The sequence below is a fragment of the Micropterus dolomieu genome, linkage group LG22 (assembly GCF_021292245.1).
Source record: "Micropterus dolomieu isolate WLL.071019.BEF.003 ecotype Adirondacks linkage group LG22, ASM2129224v1, whole genome shotgun sequence".
Taxonomy (NCBI): Eukaryota; Metazoa; Chordata; class Actinopteri; order Centrarchiformes; family Centrarchidae; genus Micropterus; species Micropterus dolomieu.
Genome location: NC_060171.1, coordinates 26,443,296 through 26,463,088, shown reverse-complemented (window position 1 = coordinate 26,463,088; position 19,793 = coordinate 26,443,296). Strand labels below are relative to the sequence as shown.

Below are 19,793 nucleotides of genomic sequence, written 5' to 3'. Positions count from 1 at the left end.
ACTCCTATTTTAGCTTCATTACACTGGCTCCCAGTATGTTTTAGAATTGACTTTAAAATTCTATTGATCACTTTTAAAGCTCTTCATGGTCTCTCGCCTTGTTATATTTCTGAACTTTTAGTCCCATACACACCAGCACGTACCTTGAGATCCTCAGGCAGAGGTCTGTTGTCTGTTCCAGAGTCTCGACTGAAAACTAAAGGGGACAGAGCGTTTGCTGTCAGGGCCCCGAGGCTCTGGAACAGCCTGCCTGAGGAAATCAGGTCGGCTGAGTCAGTGAACTCTTTTAAGTCCCTTCTTAAAACATACTTTTATAGGAGAGCCTTTCCCGATCTTATTTGACTTTATTTTATCCCTTTTATTTTATTGTATTTTACTAATTTTATATTAATTTTTCATGCTCTTATCTTGTTTTTTTTTTTTTTGTATTATTCTTTACACTTGTTAAAGCACTTTGTAACTTGTTTTTGAAAAGTGCTCTACAAATAAGGATTATTATTATTATTATTATTATTATTACATAATGATCTGCACTGCAAAAGTGATCCTGTCATTATGTTGAAATAGGCCTTTTTCTCAGCAGACATTTTGACTTATCATAAAAAAGCACACATGTTACTAATAATATTAACAATGTCGCAGTTAGCCGTTACAGTGAGCCAGCATACACAATGCCAGCACTCTGAAACTAAAGCAGCTAAATGGAAAGCAGCTGTCATTAATTTCATTACTTCTACCTGTGCTTTTCCAACAGTGACCTTTGGCAATGAAACTGTTTTTTAAAGTGTGTAAAAATAGTCTTATCGTATTTTAATCCTATTTTCTTACAGTAAGCTGTTTCCTTTGTTTGATCTTTTGAAGTCCAAAATGTATTTTCTCTAGAGGTAAATCAAAGGTCCCATATCATCTTTGTTTTGCGTCTGAACTTGAACATGTACAATATTCACTGCTCAAAGCTCATTACTCTCAATCAGAAGCCATCGGAGGTCATACTGTGGAAGTGAAGAGAGAGTGCATTAGGCCCACACAATGTGTACCAGGTAGCTGCCGCCGTAGTGGCTTGTAATTGGGACTCCGTAAGCCAGTTTGACAATTATGTGCTACAGTTTTTCCCATTTCCGCCTTAGCTTAGTGAATGAAAGGAGAACACTGTTATTTATGAGCAGTGGTGACTAATTTGTTGTTTTTTTAGTTTGGGCCATTTCCCTGCCCACCAGTTCCTCACTCTGCAGGGAAATCCTGCAGTCTGTGATTATTATTTTTTGCAGTTGCTGTAATTATATCATTGGCTATTACTGTTTCTATAATGTTGCTTAATTACCGTCATTATGTGTGATTTCTTATGGTCAGTGTGTCATCATTGGATTTCTCTCTCTCTCTCTGTCTCTCTCTCTCTCTCGCTCTCTCTATTCCGCATGGAGGGTAATTTTGTCCTAACTGTGCAGCCAGCAGTGGGGCAGACAGCAGTGAAAAAGAGCCATTAAGCTTTTATTCTGCCTTGTTATTAGCTTGTTAAGTAGGGGCTAATTCAAAGTCAACAGCTCAAGTGAGCTCTTGTAGGACAAAATTAAGAAAAAAACAGAGCAGTTAATAAGATCTTAGAAAGTTTGTTTGTTAAATTGACATGAAAAACAGTGCTGGAGTTTTAAGAGCAGTGAATGTTATTTTACCATGAGCTCAACTTCAAAGCTGCAGTCCACCAAGTGCCTTTGTGTGTTTAGACATAAAAAGAAGTGTTACTGCATGAGGCTACAAAGCAGACTTGTCATTGTGAAGGAAAAAAATAACATTAACAGTTTTTAAAGATGACACGTTCACACAACTTTATATTCTGTATGGACAATGACTGTCCTCTTCTTTTTGTGGTTTAGCGAGTCGGTGAAACAAGAGCCAGAGGATGACGACTTTACTTCAAAGAAGAAAGGATTGAAAAGGAAAAGAATTAAGGATGAGCCTGTGGACGGCCCTTCAACATCCAGCGCCACACCTATGTAAGTCTGGCCAGGTCTTTGTTTGGGTAATAAAGTTCTTTTGGCACACAAGTTCATATTTGTGTATAATACAATGCTCATCATTTCGGGAGCATTGAATCATCACATTATAACATCAAGTCAGTTAAATATCAGGGATATACATTTTTCCAGTTAGGAAGCATAAGCAATTGTGAATCAGTGTCACTTGTTTTAGTGCAAATGAAAGTGACAACAGGTGCACGGGAGAGCCAACAGCAAGACAACCTGCAAAAAGGGAACAGTTTTGTAGGTGGTGGCCACAGACAGTTGATCTCTCTTTATCCTTCCTGACTGATTATTCTTTAGTTTTGCGTTTTTCTAGTGTCCTTGTCACTACTGGTAGCATGAGGCGTTTCCTTCAGCCCATTCAGGATGGCACATCCATACGTGTGAATGTTGTGAAGGTTTGCTGTGTCTTCCAGCACAGTCTCAAGAGCATGGAGGAGATACCAGGAGACAGGCCAGGACACAGAGCTGGACAGCGCCGTAGAAGGGCATCAACCCAGCAGCAGGATCGGTATCTGCCCCTTTGTGCGAAAGAACCGGAGGAGCACTGCCAGAGCCCTACAAAATGACCTCCAACTGGCTGCTGGTGTGCATGTTTCAGACCAAACTGTCAGAAACAGACTCCATGAGGGTGGAATAAGGGCCCGAAGTCCTCTAGTGGGATCTGTGCTCACAGCCCAGCACCATGCAGCTTGATTGGCATTTGCCAGAGAACACCAGAACTGGCACCATTGGCGCTAGGGCTGAATGATTTTGGAAAATAATCTAATTGCGATTTCATTTTTTACCAACATTCCTATTTAATATGCCATTCATTTTTTTCAGCTCTTTACCTTCTGTATTATTCAAAACAGACAAGCAATAAACCAGTGTGTAGTATGACCAACAGATAGATAGATTAAACACTGTTCTTTCTTGTAGGCCAGGCCTGTGTTATGATGAAATTAGGTGATGCTTTAATTGCATGAATTATTATTCTCAGCAATGGTGGAGAAGAATTATCTAATTATTATAATATGAAAACGCTAATTTGAAAAACAAAGTTTACCAGTGTGAACTGTATTATACAGTAAGCGCCCAATACAAAACCCACAGTTCAACCACCAATTAAGGTTCTTATCTCAGTTCAAATCTCCTAGGAGTCCATCTCTCATCAAAAACCTCAAAAAATACTCACTTTGAGGTTCAATTGAAAAGTTAAAACGAACGAAAATGAAACCAAGTGATGCCTCTCGTGTTTAATAGACAAGCTTAGTAATTCTCCGACAACACCGGAGTCCCCCCCCCCTCCTCCCCCGCAGCCTCCAATGCTAGTAAGCAGCGCACTGGCTGTAACCAGGCTGTAACTCGGGACAGACTTGGCCTCTTTCGGACTTGTGGGTTTGGTTTGAAACGCTGTTACATAGATAGTTACTGAGCTGGCTGGTGGCTGTGTGTGTGACACAGGCGCCGATCGCCACAATACGCTTACCTTACTACGCATGTCTTTCTGTTTCTCCTGTCTGCCTAAGCGGCGGATGGCCAGACAATTTCAACCACCAGCATCACCAATCTACCCGCAGGTAGCAGGTGCTACTTTGATTCCCTGTGTGACACTAAAGTTTCTGTTGTGTCAGCTACTGTCGAGCTTAAGGCCATTGTACAACAAGAAGGCGCAAGGTACAGCGTAATATGCGAAGTTGATGCTTCCTCTGCAGACTGGTTTACTCTCTTGTGTCATGTGACCAGAGCGTAGCCTTTGCGATTAGAAAATCTTGTTTTATCATATCGCAATAATAAATGCAATTAATCATTTAGCCCTAATTGCCGTGTGCGCCATGTTCTCTTCACAGATGAGAGCAGGTTCACATGTGAAAGAGTCTGGAGACGCTGTAATGAACTTTACGCTGCAGCATCATCCAGCATGACTGGTTGGCGGTGGATCAATGATAGTCTAGGGAGGCATATCCTTGGAGGGTTGTGCAGATCTCCTGCATGCCCAGCTTCATGTGTCAAAGTGTGTAGGCAGTTCCTGGATGACAAAGGCACTGATGCCATTGACTGGCCCTCACATTCCCCAGACCTGAATCCAAATTAAACTTCTGGGATGTTATATATTGGTCCATCAGACGCTGCCAAGCTGAGCAACAGACATTCCAAGAGCTCACTGATGCCCTGATCCAGGTCTGGGAGGAGATCACCCAGGACACCAATCGCAGTCTCATCAGGAGCATGCCCAGACATTGTCGGGAGTGCAAACAGGCACACTGTGGCCATACACCACTAAGTCATATTATGAGTTGGCGTTATGAAAATCATGCAAGTTCAACCTGTGATTTCATTATTTTTAGGTGTGATTTTTGAATCTGGCCCTCAATCGGTTTGTGATTTTGGTTTCCATTGACCCGTTGTTATGCTATTTTTTCCCCAACAAATTATACAATGTACAGTAAATTTGAACTTTTAACTATTCATCATCTAGATCTGATGTGTGAATTAAGTGTTTCCTTAATTTTTTTGAGCAGTGTATTTACTGTTGTTTAATGAACATCCATGCATTTATTTCATATTGTATAAGCTATTAGTATTCTGTCTTCTGTTTACCTGCAGCCCAAAGAAAAAAAGAAAGCAACATGGGCAGGAAGAAGAAAGAGGCGAAGAAGCTCAGAAAAAGAAGTCAAAGAAGAGAACAGAAAAGGTAAATATCTGCCTTCCTGAGGTAATCTGTCTCCATCAATAAAACTTGCGCTATATGAAGTTTGCTGCAAATGCAGTTCATGATGGGAGTGTTTGAATCTTCAGTGTTTTTCTTGATACAGGCGGTAAAGAAAGAGGAAGGAGAGCAACCAGTCACTAAAAAACCTAAGAGGACAAAGGAGGAGATTGAGGAGACAAGACAGCTGAAGATCAAAAAGAAGGAGGAGGAGGAGCAGAATCGCTGGAGATGGTTGGGAAATGCTACTCTCTTCATTTTGATTTGACCTGGACCCACCTCCAGCGCACACACACGCACAGACACACACACATGGGGAAACCAGAGCACAGCGATTTTCACTTTCCCAAATATGTCCTCATTTTTTTCATCATCTATCTTTGTCAGGTGGGAGGAAGAGAAGTACGAAGATGGGGTGAAATGGAGGTTTCTTGAACACAATGGACCCTACTTCCCTCCTGACTACCAGCCTCTGCCAGACAACGTTCACTTCTTCTATGGTGGTCAGTTGAGCATGGAAGAAAGTGTGAATGAAACAGGCTTGAAAGGGTTATTTTTTGACACTCCATATATTTTCTCTGACAGTAATTTAAAATCTTGGCACTTCACGGGTGTTTTTTTGAGTACAAAGTACAAAATTCATAAATTTCAAGTTCTCCTATGTAACACCTCTATTTGACGTTTTTCCAGCTTTTTATGAAGACTTGTTGATGTGTGCCTTTTACAAGATCAGCATAAAAGCAGCCAAAAAGAAAATAAATACACAAACATAATTTAAGTTTAGGTTAAAAAGAATGAATTGGTGGTACAGAAGTAGTGATACCAACAAACAATTCATCAAAAATACATGGGAATTTGTATAAACACAAGTTAAAGCAAGTAAAGAAGTAAAACATAGTATTTAAAGACTTGGTGTAAGACATACAGTGCAGAATCAGTGACATACTGCACATTAATTGAAATATATCATCTTAATGATACGAAAGCCTGTTTTATTAAAAAAGTGCTCAGAAGCAATTTAAAAGAGGATATTAATTTCTCAAGTCACATACACACCCACCTCATGCCGTGATTGGCCAGCTGTGTGAAGGTCAGAACGGAGCCAGGGTTTGAACTTCTCTCTAGCTCCTTTTTTACCCCTTTCCTGACACAATTATTTTTGTCACTTGTTTCGGGTACAGCTGACCGTACTAATGCCTTCCAGGAGAGCCTGTCCGAAAATGTGTGCTGTTATCCCCATATTTAACTATCATCGAGCCTCCTCCATATATGTTGTGCACAGTAGAAGAGGAGTCATCCCCCAGCAGGACAGTTGGCCTTTTAAAAATGCATCAAAGCAATGCTGACTAGTTTTGACATTGAAGAAAAAGTGTGAAATTGCATGGCTTTCACTCCAGTGTCACAAGGCCTCTTTCCTTTTGTACACATTTGGAAACGGGACAGACAAATTATGCTGTAACATCAAAAGTAGCCCATGGAGCTTTAAAATCGTGCTGGAATAATGTAGATTCTCAGATTTGTGGGCGGATCTTTGGAGGCCAGCATACAGGCACACACAAACACAAGACACACAGAAATGGATCTTTAGGACACAAAAGGTGTACTGGGTCAGGCACTGATTGATGACTGTAATTGCTTTTGCTTTGTTTAAGAGTCTACCCACAATGGTATCCTACAGGGATTTGATTTGATCTGTTAATTCCTGTGCCTGCATGTACTTGTTTGGAGCTCACCCTTAGTAGTGGGACTGAATGTAAATCTTTGTCCTTGTCTCCGAGCCTCTGTTAATTCATGGATTAGTCAGGACTCTAGAGGAGCTCAGGGTGGCTCTTTCAGCATGTGGGGTTTTGATCTGAGCCCCCATAGGTGTGTGTTTTGAGTTTTGTCATTCATAGTTGTTTTTGTTTTTTTTGGAACATACAAGTTAGGACGGCAAGGCCATAAATGTTTAAGAATGCCATGTTGTATTGTGTTGTTGTTTTGTGTATTGCAGGTAAGAAGGTGAAGCTGAGCCTTGCAGCTGAGGAGGTGGCGTTGTTCTTTGCCCAGATGTTAGACCACGAGTACACCACCAAGACGGTGTTCCGGGAGAATTTCTTTAAAGATTGGAGAAAGGTAAAGCAAGAAGGCGTCATAGATCTCAGTCAGTTTTAGAAGCGGGTGGGGCTCACTCCTTACTGACCCTCTAAGCCAGTGGTTGGCAATAGGCGGCCCATGGGCCAGAACCGGCCCATCAGCAATAATGTGGCCCGCGGCCAGATTGCTTTGATAGCAGAAAAAAAAGGAATTGATAACGGCTAGTGCTGCAATAGATCTCAGTCATGACAGCTACAGTTACTCACACAATCACTTCCACGTGATTTTGCCTCTAAAATAAAAGCGTGACAACATCTTTTCAGCAATGTTTCATGTCGAGTTTATTAAGAGCTTTTACTTTGAAGAGTTCTGAAGGACATTCAGAACAGTCTCTTGACACACCTCTGAAAAAGCCGTCAGAAAACGTGTGATTGGATTCCCCTGAATTCTTGCAGGGAAATGTCCATAGGTTTATGAATGCGGATCGAATGTGCACACACTGCACACTCACTGCAGCACATGCTTTATTGTGAGCATGTGCAAAAGTGTCCTTTTATTCAATTTGTTTAACAAGGGAGAAAAAATATCTGCAGTAAGGTGGAATTGATCTTACAACCTACCTAACGGGAGTCCCGCCCAATACCAACTGAGCTAAACATGCACATGATTTGAAATCATTTGACTTTGTTCTGGCCCGCCATGTTATTTACCGACCCCTGCTCTAACCTGACACGTGCAGCTCAGAGGTTTCTCTAGAACTACAATTGAAATCAAGTTAAATGAAATGAATTTACATATTTACGTTAAGACAAACACAAATACAATATATTCCCATGTTTTTACTTTTATTAGTCCAAACTTTAACTGTTAATTCAGGGGAATCATGCAGCGTCAGCCTCCCATAATGTAAGCTCCAGCAACCTTGATAACATTCAGTTACAGTATTAGTTGTCTGTATTCCAGCTTTGTCTTAAGACTGTGACTGGTACCTGGTGTCTGTCAGGGTGTCCTCTGTATAGAGAAAACACTGTGCCAAGCCCCAAGGCATATCATGCAGAATTAATTTTGCGCTGCTTAGTGCTCAATGCACTTGAAAATACGATTTGTGTGAAGGCATTGATATGCTAATCCATACAAGTAGCTCCCCTGCATATGAACAAATCCAATTAAACTGTTTTATTATAGCCGGAAAAAACTCTCCTCGCTCCACTGCCCTCAGTGCCCGCCCACTGTCGGGTGTCACTCATGCTTAGACACGCAGGCTGACTGCGTTTCCATACTGTCAGTGTTTTGTGTACAGAGGTGTGTGTGTGTGTGTGTGTGTGTGTGTGCGCGTGTGCGTGCTGATCTAGAGGTATGTTTCTGCATTTCATCTCCTATGACCCTTGATGACACAAGCGGACCAGGTCAGCACAGCTCTCAGAAAAGCTTGATGGTTGAGAATGGTTTCCTTTAACCTTAATGAATGTGTTTAGGTTAGATGCTCCTTTTTGTTTGTCAAATGGTGTTCCCATATAAATCTTCCTTATATTATGATTTAAGCTCCAATATGATAACTGTTAGGGTCGCTGTGCTGTTTTTGATGAGCACTGCTGTAGGGCTGCAGATATTGATTATTTTAGTGATCAAGTATTCTACAAATTATTCAATCAGTCCATCGAGTAATCTGATAAAAAATACTTTTGTGCCGACTGTATTTCTTAAGGAAGCTGAAGAAGGCCGAATTCCCGTGCCAAGTCCTTTTTTAGCTTTTACAGAGGAGAAATGGAAAGCATCCTGACTGAAGACATTGCTAACTGGCATGGGATGTGCACGTCCCAGGACCGGAGGGCTCTGCAGCGGGTGATTTAAACTGCTCAGATGATCATTGGTCTCTTGAATCAAATCACATTGACTTCACTTGTCCACAGCTTAAGCATGATGTGCGACTGTAGTCGTGTTTGCGGAACAGTGTGCTGTATATAGTTACATGGATGAAGCGAAGCATTGATGCAACAAATTTGCATTGATGCCTATTAGTAATCGAGTTACTCCAGTTTCTCGATGAATTGTTTCAGCTCTACACTGCTGTAGTGATGAGTGCGCACAATAACATAAAGATGTCCAGCTCATTGAAAGCCCCGTTCATTGTTTACTGTTACTGTTAGAGCCTGTCGAGGTCCAGTATGACCTTTAAAAATAGACATCCAAAAAGGGATTTTGCTCTACACTGGGAAATGTTGGCCTCTATTTTCTGCTGCAATAGCTCTCTTGCCCAACAGCAGGAGGCCATATTAAAAGCCAGTCATGTTGTCATGACATTTTAGCACCAGAAACTTCTGAGATGAACCATAAAGCCTCCGCTGAAGTTCTCTGTATTGCTGCCCTGTTAGCGACCTCTTTGATAGGGTGACCCCTTGTGCAATAACTTCAGAAAGTTGACAATTAAAGTTGAAACTCGGCTGCTCTGCTGCATTGCTGTGTCAAGACTGTTTGTTTAGCTCCCTTGGCAGTGGCCTTCTCAGGAGTAAATGGTCTATACTCTGGCCTTTCATAACAATACCACTTGATTATTTTTCTGCCCACACCGCCTCCATTAAACAAGTAATTAAACAAAAGGTCGCTGATCTGCTTTGATCATGCTCGTTTTACATGATTTTTATGAAACATTATTGTTGTGACGCCCTATTTCACAGACCAAGGTTCTATACTCTTTATTATTAGCTCTTTGTGTATTGAATAAAGCAATCGTGTGCACTGCCGTTGTCTCTTTCTTCTTTCAGTACAAGATTTTGACTCTGCACATAGGAAGTGTTTAGGTGTGAATGCTTTCTGTGATCAGGATTGAGGTTTTCAGTTAAAAATGCATTTGGTTTTATCAGTATTTCCCCACTATAACTATTGAACTGTGGATAAAAATATATTAATCCAACTGCTGTCATTGATGAAGTTCAATTATTCTGGCATTCAAGGATACTTGGGCTGCAACAATTATCTTCATTATAGATTAATCGGATTTGATAAATTGGAACCTGGCCCCCACGTAAGCAGTGTAAAATGGATGGATGACTCAATACATTTTTTTCTGTCAGAAAATAGGGTAAAATACTCATCACTTTCACAGAGGCATGTTTCATTTTTGCTTCATTAATGACTGAAGACATAAATGATCAAAAGTGTTGATTCACCTCTAATTGTGTAATTGTTTTATCAAGGATATCTTTATGCAGCTATAGTGTGTGTGTGTGTGTGTGTGTGTGTATATAAGTGTTGAATACTTTTTTGTCTGTTTAGGAAATGACCCATGAGGAGAGGTCACTGATACAAGATCTTAACAAATGTGACTTTGGAGAGATGCATGCTATGCATAAAGCCAAGGTGGAGGACAGGAAAAACATGACCAAGGAGGAGAAACTGGTAAGGTTCAAGCTTTATTTCCTCTGCTGTTTTACACTTCCTTCTGTTAGTGTCTAAAAAAGGTCAGTGTAGACAGTTTAGGTTGTGTATAATTATTTTAATCAATTATTATTTGTTTTTGTTTTATTTCTGTTGTAGGCTGTGAAAGAGGCCAACCAGAAGATAGTGGACGAGTATGGTTACTGTCTGCTGGATCACCACAAAGAGCGCATCGGCAACTTTAAGATTGAGCCTCCAGGGCTGTTCCGGGGTAGAGGCGAGCATCCCAAACAGGGCATGCTGAAGAAAAGGATCCAGCCGGAGGATGTCATCATCAACTGCGCCAAGTGAGAGTCGGGCAAAGGGATCACACTGCCTACAGAGATGTGTGACTGTAGTGATGCATAGGTGAAGTAAAAGCTGGTGTGACAAAAAGCTGGGTTTTAGTAAAACTCCCATCACCCTCGCCGCTACAAACCCAGCTGACCTTGTAGCTGGGCAAAGAAGTCCTCCATGTACAAAGGGTTTAAAAGCTTTCAATCATTGGGAAATAATTTCAGTCTTTTCAAAATGTACATTACCATGTTTCTTAGTATGCAACAAAGTGTATCTGTGTTTGACAGCTGCACAGCCATTGGTAATACACTGCTACAATGTATGTACACTGCGTTCTCTTTAATCCACAGAGAAGCCCGTATCCCTGTGCCGCCTGCTGGTCACCGTTGGAAGGAGGTTCGACATGACAACACTGTGACATGGCTGGCCAGCTGGACTGAGAACATCCAGGGCTCCATTAAATACATCATGCTCAACGCCAACTCAAAACTCAAGGTAGCCTGTCCGTCTGCTGTAAACAGGCAAAAATGCTCCTACATATATATCAAAGGAACATGAATCATAACCAACTATTTATTTTTTTATTTGACCAGTTGTTTTGTTGCAGTTCAGTGACAGGTAGGCAGTCTCTGTTCAGTGGTATGTGTGATGATCATGTGGCTTTAAAGAACTCCAATTTGATTGAACACTAGGTTTTTAGATTGGGTGTTCAGTTAAGAATTACATTTACCCAACCTTCCCACAAGCACCTGAATGCACCATTCAAGTGTTGCCATAGCAGCATCTGTACTGAACTGCTCCACTCAACAAAAATGGAACTTTGACAATGTGACACGTCGTGTTATTCAATGCAATGGATAATATATCTCAAGGTGATTTTTTATTTTTTTTTAACTGTCAAAATGCCCTTCTTATATTTCGCCTTTACCTTTACTTGTCAGAGCACCACAGGCTGGCATTACTACTGAAAAAAGAAAAATCTAAATTTCACAGTGCCTGTTTTCATGTTTTTATCAGGTATACAGTCAAATTGTTTGTGTTTCGAACATACAGCAAGATTGGGTTCATAGTGCTGTGAAAGGGTGAGTCTAGTTTTTTCATCTTTCAGTGATGTTTTCTAGATCAGGAAAACATACTAATCTCTAGTTGTTTCCTTTTACAATGGCACAGAACATGTTAGCTGTAAGCTGGCTTTCATCCAAGTTATCTCAAAATGAGGCCGCACCAAGGCCCGAGTCTTGCAATAGAATGCTGCAATCGTTACGCAAAAATACAGGATGTGTAAACATTTCCACAGCAATTTATGCTCATTCTGAATCTAGTCCCTGTACAATAACGTTTTTGTAAACCAAGGTATATTTTTTTTAAAAACAATTGTTAAGCAATTCTAGTAATTTTAATTTAAAGGTTAAGGGCATAAGATTTAGTGACATGTAGCGGTGAGGTTTCATACGCTGTTTGAGGTTTCAAACTGTGTAGGACAGCTACAGTGGTTGACAGGACAAAAGATGACGTCATCTGAGACAGCAGAGAGTTGCCAGTCAAGAAATATTGTTTCTTTAGATAGATATATTAAGAAATTATATTTACTTAATTATTCAGTAAAACCAAATGTTATTGGGACAGATAACATGGAAAATGTAAGCCAACAGTGTATCACATTGTCACATTTTCTGCATTACAGTCCATTATAAACCACATAATGGATGTAGCTTATACAAACATTGACAAGGGGAACACGTTACTTCTCTCTGTGATTATGGACCCTCGCCAAAACTGCCTCACAGCAGTAATATGTGGCCCGCAGCCAGATTGTGGTACTTGGCGGCAGGAAATAAAAATAAATAAATACTTTGATAGCGGTGCTGAATTAAATCTCAGTCATGACAGCAACAGTTCACATAATCACTTCCTTTTTAGTGGATTTGTCTGCAAAAGAAAAGCGCAAGAGTGTTTTTTGCAGAAAAGCTATATTTTGAGTGGAATTGAGAGCTTTTACTCTGAAAAATTGCATTTCTGTGAATAGATCCTCAGAAATATTACACATTGGACCCTTACAAACAAACGTTAAACTATTTACAAATCTAGAAAAGCCAAGTTTCGTTTTAAGTGTAACCCTGTGAGTTATCCCATTTCTGTTGTGCTCTCCATTTGCTCACTCCTCCTCTTCCTTCTTTCCATCCTTCATTTAAAGGTTAAGTTATTCCACTGTTAGTCTCTATGACAATATGTGTGTGTTCACTGACGGTGGGTTTAATTGTCTGAAGAAATAAACAGCACACGACGGGCAAAGAGTATTTTGTCTTTAAAGTTGTGTGTCTTTATATTTGTTACCTTTTTTTATGATATAACATCCTGTATTTGTGTCATGTAACAATATTGAATAATGTTTTGATTTAAGGCTTTTCAAGTAAAATTACTTTGTTGTCACCTATGAACGCAGGGAGAGAAGGACTGGGAGAAATATGAGGTTGCTCGGAAACTGAAGTCATGCGTGGTCGACATCCGTAACCAGTACCTCCAGGATCTCAAATCGAAACAGATGTGCACGCGGCAAAGAGCTGTGGCCCTCTACTTCATAGACAAGGTCTGATTCTGAGCCGTTTGCTCAAAGAAAAACTTTTGAAGTAAAGATGCAGCAATTAGGATACCAAGTACACACCAGAGCTAGAGATAAACTGCTGTCAGTTTCACAGAATCTCCTTGGTGCATAGCTCTTGTTCCGAGAGCCTCGTGAACAAATTGGAAATCAATGCGATGTGTCTTGATTGCCTTTTCTGTTTTGTCACATAGCTGGATGGAAGATATTTCTGCAATGAGAAAAATGGATTATATGTAGCCATTTTATTCTAGTGACCCCAAGCTAATTATCTCAGTCTGTCAGTGAAATGACAGATTGACTGTGTGATTGCTTTTGGCTCATGCCAAAGACTGTTAAATTCAGATTGGTTTTGTTGTGTTTACAATGCAGCTCTTTATTCCTGCTTCATGTAATGTGTGTATGTGTACACGTATAGTAGTCATCTGATTGGCACACGTTTGTTGTGTGACTTGGAGGGGGGATGGTGGTGAAAGTGCAGGGGAGAGTATGCGTAGATCTGACATGTATTTATCTCTGTATCTCCTGCCCCCCTCCAAAAAAAAAAGCTTGCGCTGAGAGCTGGTAATGAGAAGGAGGAGGGAGAGACGGCGGACACGGTGGGTTGCTGCTCGCTCCGTGTCGAGCACATCACCCTCCACGAGCAACTGGAGGGCAACGAGTGCGTGGTGGAATTCGACTTCCTGGGTAAAGACTCGATTCGGTACTACAACAAGGTCCCCGTCATCAAGAAGGTAAAGGATCAACAACAAAAGACACTTCTACACACACATCGAGTCCTGCTTTCAAGTGTTTGCTTGGACATGAAAATATTATTCTGGAAACAATAATCTGTACATTCTCTGTAGAAGACCTCAGTAAAAGAAGCTAATATAGAGGCCGGCCAATGCAATACACAGCCAATATATTTCATTATAATAATCGAGGTTTTGCCCTTTGGGTTTTGGCAGAAATCCCTGCAGAGAAGGTCACTTGCATACATATCGACAAGCACACGGAGCCCGAGGCAGAGAGGGACCAGAGAAATGTCCTCGGGGCACAGTTGTAGATTGGAGTCCTGCGGCTCTGGTGGTTTAATTTGTCTGTCTGTTAGAACTGTTGAACTGCCCCTCTTTTCCAGTCTGCTTCTCTTGGAATACATGTTCACGGAGGTGAATTCTTCCTGGTCGTCATCTAAGCATTATGACCTAGTTTGAATATTCTGGTCATCCAAATACTCCTAGTACAGGTCAAAACACTTTAACACTGTTTCCTATTATGCACCTCAGCTGCATCTGTCATTAGACCTCAGCCTGCCTGTGAAGTGCCCAGCTCTTTTAGTCCACACCTCCAGTTTGTAACTCAGGTTTTCTGTTCAAACTTTGAAGTCCCAAGCCCAAACATGACATCACAATAACCACAGGCCTAAGAAGACATTACACAACAGTATACCAGAGGCTGAGTGGTACTCCTTGTGATGTGTAAACTGAACTTCATTGTTTTAATTTGTGCACCTTTTAAGATCTGCAGTGCTATTGCCATTCAGAGGTGCTTTTCAGTGTGCAAAGATTGTTGTAACAGGAGGCCTGTTGAAACTTCCAGTTGCAGGACTTGAGGTTGTTGCTGGGGTTCGTGACTACTTTCTATATTGAAATTCAGTCTTTCTGCTTCCCAGCATCAGATATTAGGAAAGACTAAATAGTAAAGAATTAGTTGGTGTTACTGTATAATTGTAATTTTAGTTTAGGACTTAGCTTTTCTTCGGCAGTGCTTCATGCTGTCAGGTGTCTTCATAGTGTATGCTAATGTCAACGGGACAGACTGCCAGCAGTGGGTATTTTAAAAAGAACAAAGTAATTAAGTATTGCAGCAACCCTTGTCAGCTGTTAGTTTACCTGATAAAGTAATTGCGTACTGCAGTGAGCAGGTTGGCTAATGTCACAATACAAGAAAACAAAAGGTCTCTGTGAACTTTTTAAAAAATGTTTTAATCTTGTTTAGTTGTGTGTGTGTGTGTGTGTGTAAATTTCCATCCCCTCCTCTGGTGTCAGTCCGTGCTATCTTCTATTCCAGAGATGGAAAAAGAAATGTTAGCACCTGACAGCCAAGTGTTTTGTTTCCTGGCAGAACCTATAATTATTCAAATGAGAACATTCAAAAGCAACACATTAGCTAGAATTAATTAGTCCCTTGCATATTTTAGCATCATCAATTCCCAGGGATATCAGTGAGATTGCTGCTAAATGTCACTTGGAATAAAATGGAACAGGGATGTAATGAAGGAATTTCCATTTCTAACCTCTGAAGGGGTTTGAAATCGTTGAATTTAATACTCAGGGTTATATACGTGGCTTATATATACTGTACGTAAAATTGCTATTTTTGCAAAAAACTATCTGCATGCAGAGAACATAGGGCACAGGAAACGGATAGAAAAATGACAAAGTGGAGGCTTGCTATGCATGATATGGGCCAACAGTACTGTCTGTGCCATGTGTAATTAAATGGAAAGAAGACGTTAAATCACTGTTTCTCAGCAGAAACGGGTGTAACCATAAGGGTTAATAATAAGCCATCCAGATGAACACTTGTGTGCATTTCCCAACCATGAATGCACAAGGCAATGGCTGATCACCATCTTGGTGCATCTGTTTATTGTATAAAAGCAAGTATCTACTTATTACTCAATTTGAACACCAGTTTGAACGCTTAATGATTTAATCAAATAACCCCGGAGTGTGGGGACACCTGCAGATGCATAAATGTACTGTGTTGGGTATTTTCAGCCTGCTGAATGTTTAGCTATTCATTCCGAAAATGATTATTTCCATTCTTAAGACACACATGCACCCAAACACATCACTAAACCAATTAGTCGAGCTCACTTTGGTGTCTAGGCTTCTCTGAGACTTTTAGACAGACACTGATTTACATTTTCATCCCAAAAACACTTGCACTTTGCTTTTTATATTTTCAGTTTATTTGCCATGGGGGACAAAATTGCCACACACGTCAGCCACTGAATATGTCAGTGTATTTTATTAAGCAACACATCTGTTGCTATTAATTGGTGTCTTGCATATTTTACTAGCTTATTTGGGGAGCGCTGCATCTGTGGAACCCACAGAGTTGCTGGAAATGTCAGATGTAATTGTGCCAATTTTACTCCACTGGCTCTTCTCGGGGATGGACAAATGATGCCAGGTTCTCTCTCTCTCTCACTCTCTCTCTCACTCACTCTCTCACTCTCTCACTCTCTCTCTCTCTCTCTCACTCTCTCACTCACTCACTCTCTCACACACACACACGTCTAACATGCATTATGATGTATTTGGATAAGAATGTGATTTTATCGGTTATGGTGATTCTACATCTGACTTGTTAACTAGCCTTTAAAGGATACCTTTTTGCTTTTTCCGTTAAATGTATTTACATATTGAATGCAATTTAACCTACTGTAATATTTCAGAACAATGTCCTAATTGCCCCACTTGGGCCAGTGATGTTGGCAATTGATGACTACCAACTGCTTGGCTGGTTTACTGTGTTACAATATTAATGCATGAATGCCCTTACTACGCTATTTATAGCGCTCTAGTAAAACATAAACTTTACAGTCGTCGGTGCAACACCAAATTTCCATTCCCATTTTCAGTGGTTAGTAGATAAGGTAGTTAACCTTGGATTGGGGTGAGACATAGCAGATAAATAAATGTTAATTTTTATGGTGTACATTTGGTAGAAAAGCCATTTGATCAAATTTGTCTGGATATCTTTCAGGTTTTTAAAAATCTTAAACTGTTCCTGGAGAATAAGGAACCTGGAGATGACCTCTTTGACCGTCTAAATGTGAGTGTCTCATTAACTCCTACTACATTTATTTCTTCATGTTTTCAGTGATTTTAGGCATTTGAACCTTTTGTGAAACATTGTTACAGCGAGTGCACTATATTTTTGGTGTTAAAGGAATTAATTAAAAGAAACAAGTATAAGTGAGTGTGCTTTATAATTGCCAAATTTGTGTAAAAGAGTATTTGAATGTTTTCAGGGCTGTGTAAAATGTGTGAGAAACTCCCCTGAGGTGTGTAATATTAGAAGAAAAGGTAGAAAAAGATAGTGAAAGCAAAATACAATTACTTTTACTTTTTTTTTTTTTTTTTTTTAAATGTTTTCTGGAGACAGAAGGCTGCAGTAAAGGAAAAGCAGGGACTAAATTGTAAGGTGTAAGAGATGAGATTGAATGAGGATGAGCCATTGGTGTGAGGAGATGAAAGGAGTAAAGTGAGGAAACGGGAGGTGAGGAGAAGGGAGAGAATATTGGAAGCGGGGAGACTGAAAGCAGAAAAGGAGTTTCAAAAGAGAGAAGGGATGGACTCTAGCAGATAAAACTGAAACGGCGCGAGTGGAAATTGAAAGTGAACATGCTGGGCGGATGAATTTCCACACAAAAATCTGGCATCCTCTCAACCTCTTCCTCTAGCTGCAGGCAGCAAGGCCACACAGAATACAGGAGTTGTACACATGGTTATTTCACTGCAGGGAGACGCGGGGCTTCTCAGGGTGCACTCAGTCTTTATAAAACAAGAGCATTATTTGTCTCTTTAAGGCCAGAGACCAAGATTATCCTTGTCGAGGAAACATATTCAGAACCACTGAATATACAGGCTTCTTCTAGTGGAAACCAGACTACTGCTACAGCAGCTCACAGCCTGGTGACCTTGGGTTAAGTGCCATGATTGCTGAGAAACACCTTGTCTTCTGATGCACTCAAGAGAGACAGTGTTGTAGGTTGGAACGTATGCAACAGATGAATGGTCACATCGCAGGAGAGGGGTTTAATGAAACAGAAGGAGAAAGAGATGCAGATAAGAATGCACGAGGAAGGACTGAGAGCCAGTCACGTGTTGATATACAAAGATTGACAGGCAGGGAAAGGACAGCGCAAGACAGGACAGGAGCAGAGAGAGGGTAAGATGAAGAGATGGTGCAATTGAAGGGAAGGAGTGCGGTGCCTGCCTCTGCTCGCTGCCCTCTAGTGTGTCAGGAAATGTCAGGGTGTGTTGGAGGTGGAATGGTAATGGCTGCTGTGGGCAGGACTGATTGACACCCGCAAAGGCCAGGCCACTGAGAGAGCGGAGGTAGAGGGCGTGTGGAGGAGTGGACAGAGCGGTAAGGAAAGTGACAGCTGGTCCAGGTGAGGGGAGGTTAGGAGAGAGAAGGTAGGAGATGGCTGGGAAAGAAAAAGGTAGCTAGGGAGGAAAGATGGAGGGAGAGAGAAAGCAAGGGGGTACAGTTGACAACCAGGCAATGGCTGTAAGGCCGAGACGAGGAAGGGGAGGAAGATGTGGATATAGGATGGAAGATGAGTGGTGGAACTGTAGCGTGTGCTGCTATCCTCACCTGGCCTTATGTAGAGAGATGGTGGGAAACAAAAGCCGAAAATTGGGCCTGAAAAGTAAATAAAAAGATTCCAAGACATATTGTGTGAACAGCCTTTCTGATGTTTGAAGCTAAACCAACTAGCCTGGTGAGTGTGGTGTTAAGTGGTCCAGTACTGCTCACTAGGAGGTGACACAGGAGTGGATTTTAACTCTTGCCCCATCCCACTCCCACAAAAATACTTCTGTCCCGTCCCTATCCCTGAAGAATGACTCCTATCCCATCACATTCCTGATTTATTTTTTTTTTATCACAAAATAGCATTTATTCATATTAAAACTGCATATTTATAAATAAAAACAGATCTATGACTACCGTCCTTTCCATCCATGTTAACCTTTTCCTCTCCCAGTTCCGTGACAAATCGTGAAATTGCCTCCCATCCCGTGGGAATCCCACAGCAATCCCATGACCCACAGGATTCCCGAAAAAATGTCAGCCTCTACCACTCGCATGTATGATCATGATCATTCAAATCCAGCACAGGGCTTTGTGTCCCCTCCCTGTCCTGCTCTGTCCTGTCTCTGGCCACCTTTGAAAACCGCCATACTAAAATGCAGAAATGCTGTATAATGTTATATTTATTTTGCAGAAATAATGTACAGTGGAGTGCAATATACATGGTGGTGGTGGTGGTGGGCATGCACTTACACACAGGCACTTACACACACGTCAAGTTGAGGTCTGAGTGCCTGATCTGAGCTGAACATGCAGGCGTTTGTCTGAAAGCCTCCTCTCCAGAGTCTACATCATTAGAGCTACAGGACGCACACTGTCTGCAGTTTCAACTGTAACCTCAGCTGAATTTCTTTAACTACATCTTAGTCAAGTAAATTAAATTACAACCTGCGGTGTAATATAGTCCCTATGAGTTGCTTTATTTGGGCACATTTCATTATTTTCCACTCTATTGTACCCCTTTCACCGTTTTTATTAGAAAGGAGTGTGTGTGGGGTTGTGGTTGTTTGTTTTTTTTCTTTCAGGGAACTGATGCAGAGAACACCCAAATTGGACCCAGTGAAAAATGAAAAGCAGATCATCATAGCTAGTTTAGAATGGGAACCATCAGTATTTCTCACTAGCATTAGTTGGCATCACTATAAATTGGCTAGCGGTATGTTAATGAGAAAGTCTAGTACATAGCATCCTGTATTATAAATAGGAAATTACAGTTGCAGTAATCACAAGTGTGACAAGTAATGCCTGAGGAGATGACATACACAAACAAACACACATTTGTACACACACGATACATCATGCCAAGAGAGTTAGGGGTGTC

At 41.0% G+C, this 19,793-nt stretch overlaps 1 protein-coding gene across 2 annotated transcripts in view; it reads left to right on the top strand.

Moving 5' to 3' along the window:
* The window catches only part of zgc:173742 (DNA topoisomerase I, mitochondrial), a 30,049-nt gene that overhangs the window by 6,399 nt on the left and 3,857 nt on the right, over window positions 1-19,793 (top strand). For both annotated transcript variants that reach the window (XM_046036748.1, XM_046036747.1), the window contains exons 5-15: window positions 1,872-1,991; window positions 4,608-4,695; window positions 4,817-4,944; window positions 5,098-5,213; window positions 6,704-6,825; window positions 10,060-10,182; window positions 10,321-10,508; window positions 10,848-10,992; window positions 12,941-13,084; window positions 13,645-13,830; window positions 16,856-16,924. In XM_046036748.1, the coding sequence (XP_045892704.1) occupies window positions 1,872-1,991; window positions 4,608-4,695; window positions 4,817-4,944; window positions 5,098-5,213; window positions 6,704-6,825; window positions 10,060-10,182; window positions 10,321-10,508; window positions 10,848-10,992; window positions 12,941-13,084; window positions 13,645-13,830; window positions 16,856-16,924 (1,429 nt within the window). The remainder of the gene's footprint in view (window positions 1-1,871; window positions 1,992-4,607; window positions 4,696-4,816; window positions 4,945-5,097; window positions 5,214-6,703; window positions 6,826-10,059; window positions 10,183-10,320; window positions 10,509-10,847; window positions 10,993-12,940; window positions 13,085-13,644; window positions 13,831-16,855; window positions 16,925-19,793) is intronic.